At 34.6% G+C, this 5,268-nt stretch overlaps 1 protein-coding gene across 1 annotated transcript in view; it reads left to right on the top strand.

Moving 5' to 3' along the window:
* Positions 1-1,940: 1,940 nt before the first annotated feature.
* The window catches only part of LOC106344238, an 8,592-nt gene continuing 5,264 nt past the window's right edge, over positions 1,941-5,268 (top strand). The window contains exons 1-3 of the mRNA XM_013783649.1: positions 1,941-2,136; positions 2,232-2,443; positions 2,656-2,825. Of these exons, the coding sequence (XP_013639103.1) occupies positions 2,011-2,136; positions 2,232-2,443; positions 2,656-2,825 (508 nt within the window). The 5' untranslated portion in view covers positions 1,941-2,010. The remainder of the gene's footprint in view (positions 2,137-2,231; positions 2,444-2,655; positions 2,826-5,268) is intronic.

Below are 5,268 nucleotides of genomic sequence, written 5' to 3'. Positions count from 1 at the left end.
TCACTTCACTAACCACAGCTGCAGCGTAACAATGGTAGAGAAAGTAGTTCTCGTTGGGAACAGAGATAATGAATATAAACACGGTGTTTCAAAAGGTTTGAGACAGACCTGGTAAATCGGTATTAAATGTGTGCAAGTATGAGCCGCTGGTCATAAGCAAGGAACCTAAACATCTCATCAGGAACATGGTTGATGGTTGCTACTATTTTAATGAATTTTGTTTGCTCCGTGTATAGCAATGAGGGAGTCTGAGACTTTAAAGTTTGGTTGCTAATTGTTACATCGCACCCTCTCTTAGGAGGTGGTGGAACGTGTTGAGTCGACGGGCACTAATGGAGGACTGAATAAGGGTTGCATGCGATCAACAGAAGGAACCATATATAAGGAAGTAAGTAATAATTGTAGACTAAAATGAAAAGAAAGCAACTCAAATTGCAATTGGGAAACGAAACACCTTTTCATCAACCAAGTCCATGTCGACGCCCATCAGCTCACCTCCCTTCTTCACATTTTTTGCCTCCCAAAAACGCAGAACCCGTGGAACAACAGTCTGCCTTCAGCCCTTCACCGTACTGCTTTCTACTGGAGAAAAAAACTGACAATTGGTCATTGGTAGAAAAATATAGGCAACGTCCTCAGTGTTCAGATAAGACTAACATCAAAATCATTATGGAAGTACCTAAGGCAAGAGTGGATGTATTGTTTCCCTTTAGTGGCTTCATCTAGAGCTGCAAATTCATACAACACAAGAAAAGCAGTTCAAGTTGATTGTTCATTTATAAACAGAAAACTGAATCTATTGCTTTAAGGCCTTAATAAGAGTATTGTTTTTAATCTTACCGGTTTCCTGAAGGCGTCTTGCAACATCTCCAAAGCAACTCATATGATGAACTGGGCTTCCAGACTTCCAGTAGACTATAACACCATCAAAGAGCCCTCATTAGCTACACAAACAAAGAACTTTAAGCAAATAGGCCATCCTGTGAAAAAAAGAAACAGCTTTTAGATCACAGACAGATCAAAAGCAACAGACTTGTCAATGTTTTCATGGTGGACTTCTCAAGAATCACGCTGTCTAGTTCACCATATTAAAAAATAAAACTATACCACACCAACAATTAATCAGAGGGGCTGAATCGTTACGACAGTGGAACTGAATCTTAACGAACAGAAATCTAGCACTTTAGGAAGTTGATGGGTCAGTGGAATTGAGTCGTAAAAAAAAAAAATATGAGGAAGTCAATGTCATACCTGCTCATCGATCAGAAGGAGCTCTACGGCGATTAGTGGTTTCAGCTGCTCTTAATGCTAGGTTTCGATCTTGATAGGATTTAGGTTTAGACGAAGCCAGAGGAGGATGAACGGAAGTTGGAACGAAACCAACCAGAAGGTATAGAAAGCATCATTAATTAATAGGGGGTTACAGAGATGGAAGATAGAGCGATTACAGAAAATCGAGAAGTTGAAGATGAATTGGAATTGTGGGGCTCGACGTGGCCATGATAATTTTTTTGGAAACCACACTGAGGCCCGGTTTATCTAGACAACGCTTCTGACATGGCAAAAAAAGCGTTTTTTATTGGTTGATTTTTTGTGAGGACGTGGACACCCTCCCTATGGATTATATCCTGCTTTTAGTATTGTATTGATCTTTATATATTGACTAGATTAATTTAAATAATTAAATAAATGTAATTAATGAAATGAATCTAATAAAATTAGTATGACTTTTTATGGTAGATAAAAATTGTATTTTTCTTTTAATAGGGAAGATTATGTATGAACACATTCTTATTTGACTACTGATGTAGATAGGAATGAACAAAGTTACTCACTCAGCTACCTTCCACGTAAGCTAAGATCCAGTCCATACACTAGCCTTTATATATCAATCCATTTATTTAGAAGATGGAGTACCGGACTTTCTCCCTTCACACAATACTGTCAACTTCAACAATAATCCAATCTTTTCAAAGTGAAGACTGAAGATTAAACTTGAATATAATAAAAATGGGAGAGGGGAAAAAAGAGGGAAAGTACTTTGCTTTTACAATTTATTTTGGTTTATTTTTGATTGTGGCATTAGATGTCGTCGCTGGTTTCGTGGCAATGGAAGCCGAAGTCGCCCAACAAGAGGTACATATATATGTATCTTATATATATATGATTAGTAAACAAATAATGATAATGATGGCGATGATTGTTTCATTTATGTTATGCCCATGATGCAGGTGAAAACGAGGGCATGGTCACTCGAGTGTAAATCTCCAAGCAAAAAAGCTTTCATGTTAGGGTTAATAGCATTAGGATGTCTGTTAGCAGCTCATTTCATCACCGTTATGATAGGATGCATTATCTCCGCTATCAACATTGCTGATAGACTCCCAGGATTCGAACATACGACCTCGAGACGCATCCACATGGCCTGTATTTCTCTCACTTGGTAACTAAAAAAAACTAATACTCTAAAAGTAAAAATAGATTCATAATCATCACATAAATTGTTTTAAGATTAAAATTTGGCGAGCATATACAACACATTAACATTTGTTATATATATATATATATTACATATACAGTATTACTTGAACTTTTGTTATGAAATTGACACTTGGTGGTGGTGTTTGTGGAATATGGGATGATGGTGGAGAACAGGATCGTAGCAACTGCGGGAGCGGGGATACTTACGATGGGCATATGGATGAACAGAGAGTCAAGACCAGAATGTGGATTCACAAACAAACATTTTCTGTCTTTAGGAGGCAAAGTGTGTTTTCTTCATGCCATTGTCTCTGTCTTTATGTATATAGCATTTCTTATCTCTTGTACTACTATAATTTTTTGCTAAACAAATATTTTATTAAGGATTTGGGTTTAAACTGAGCTGGCCCTAATTTTCAAAGACACTATTACCGAGGTGCCGAACTTGAACCCACCCCTCCTCCGATGCCGGTGGAGCCTCTGCTCGCCGGCGTCGAGCTTTTCAACCTTTGCTCTTTCTTTTCCTTTTGGTTCTTTTCCAATCTTGTGCCCTCTCTGTGTTTTTTTGGTGGCCTCTTTCAATCATTCTGTTCCTATGTGGACTCGAACGTGGACTGAGGCTTCTCTCGTGGCTCCAGTGTCGTGGTCGGAGAGTTTGAAATCTGTGTGCTACTACTCGCGTTTCAAGACTCTCCGTGCTCCACGTCATCTCCTTCTCTGGGGATTCCCGTCAAGCTTTCTCTCGTTTCACCGCGTCTTTTGCCGGCGCTCTAGAGACCCTGCATCTTTGACAAATTCTGCTTCTGCAGCGAAAGATCCGAGCAAACTCCAAGTCACGCCGGATGTGCCAGAGGCTTCGATTTACCTCTTAATGCTCTGCCTTTATTATGTGTGGAATGTCATATTTTTTCTTTTACGAAGAATATTTTTCAGGTGGGTTGGTTTCGGTCTGCATCCATATTTTCACCATTATATCTTCTTTCTATGAAAAGAGACAATCTCCCAAACTCGTTTCTGAGTTTCGTCTTCAGCTTCTCCATCGAGGGCTGCTTTTCAAAGTCGCTAAAAATCAAGCTTGGACTACAAGCCTACAACCCTTGATCAAAATTCAGATTTCTAGTATGATCTTCACCGGCCCTAGATAAAATCTAAGATGATTTCAAAAGGAATATAATTTTGAAAACTCTATCAGTTTCTGGAAATCTTATTCGAAGAAGAAGAAGAAGAAGAAGAAGAGATATCTGACTCTTCATGTCTCTCCTTTTCTGGTCCGTCAAGAAACGTCCAGAGAGAAAGAAACGCATGAATGACATACACGTGTCTCATAAGAAACGTATCTTCTGGTCCTTAATTAGGAAAAGTTCCTTCTCTTAATGCATAACTAGGTGTTTGCCCGCAATTTTACGGATAATTATATTATAAAAAATATATATTATGTTTACATTGTTATAATTTTTGAATAATAATTAAAATTTTAAATTTTAAATTTCAAATAGTTGGATAATCAAAAATTTCAGTATATATTTTTAGAAGATTTGTGAGATTTAAAATAGTTCAACAATGTAAACCTTAGTCATTACAAATAGTTCTCTTACAGAAAAGTAATATTATAGTTAATTCAGATAATTGGTTTTAGAATTACTTTATATTTTATTTTAACACGTGAAAAAACCCGAGAATACTCTAGCTTTCAAGAAATAAAAAAAAGAGTTTTTTTTTGTGTAGGACTATAGAAAACATAAGAAGTTCTAATAATTCTTTACCTACAAATCTAATTCTTTTATATAAGAATATATAACCATTAAATTTCTTTCAATAAAAAAGTTAAAGTATTTTATTTAATTATATAAATAATTGATAAAGAAAAAGAAATTGATAAAAACATATATATATATATATATATATATATTACTTGTGTTATTTGGTAATTTATATCAATTAGTTCTATAGTTACCTTTTATTTTTTGATTTGATTAAAATAAATAACTAATAAATGTCAACAACCAATCAAATTATAACTATTTTCTAAAAAATAAGTTATTAACAATACATAAAAAAATCACTTAAATGACTTCTCAATTAATATATAGTATAATTTATCTCTTCAAAACCAATGATAAATTTGGTTAATGTAAACATGAAAACATGTATTACGGAAATGATAGTCTAAGTAATTTCTCTCACAATTTTATCAAATCACCAATCACACTTTCTCACTTATTGTTTATTTAGTGTTTAACATAACACTTAAATGGGTTAACCAAACCACTTCTTCCTTTAGAATATACCTATTTTAATTAAATTTGATTAATTAATAAGAAAAAATAAGTTTTAAATTTTTTAATAAGAAAATGATGTTATTTTAGGGATATATAATAGGACTTTTTGCAAAATTGACCTACAACTTAAAGTCAAACACAAAACTAACCTTCTTTTTTTTTTTGAAAATTGGTTTTGCCCTATTCACCTCACAAGTTCATATAATTTACGAAAATGCCATCAATTTTTTTTTTCTTTTCGAAAATGACATCTTTACTCTCTCACCCTCATCATCTTCAAGTAATTACAAGATTGCCATTGTCATCAATACCACAATCACAATGAACAACCAATTTGAAGCTCTTAATGCTCCCAAAATCGATTTACCCTTCTTCTTTTTCCATTCTTGTGAACTAAACACAACATATCTCTCACTTTCTCTCCACAATGAGCTAAAAAAACCCAAGATTTTGATTCTAAAATTTTTATGGTTCATAGAGTCATAGAAGCTAACGATTCTGGGTGGGT

Source organism: Brassica oleracea, chromosome C5 (genome assembly GCF_000695525.1).
Source record: "Brassica oleracea var. oleracea cultivar TO1000 chromosome C5, BOL, whole genome shotgun sequence".
Classification (NCBI taxonomy): domain Eukaryota; kingdom Viridiplantae; phylum Streptophyta; class Magnoliopsida; order Brassicales; family Brassicaceae; genus Brassica; species Brassica oleracea.
The sequence above is the reverse complement of the archived record's forward strand: the minus strand, read 5'-3'. Positions and strand labels throughout refer to the sequence as shown.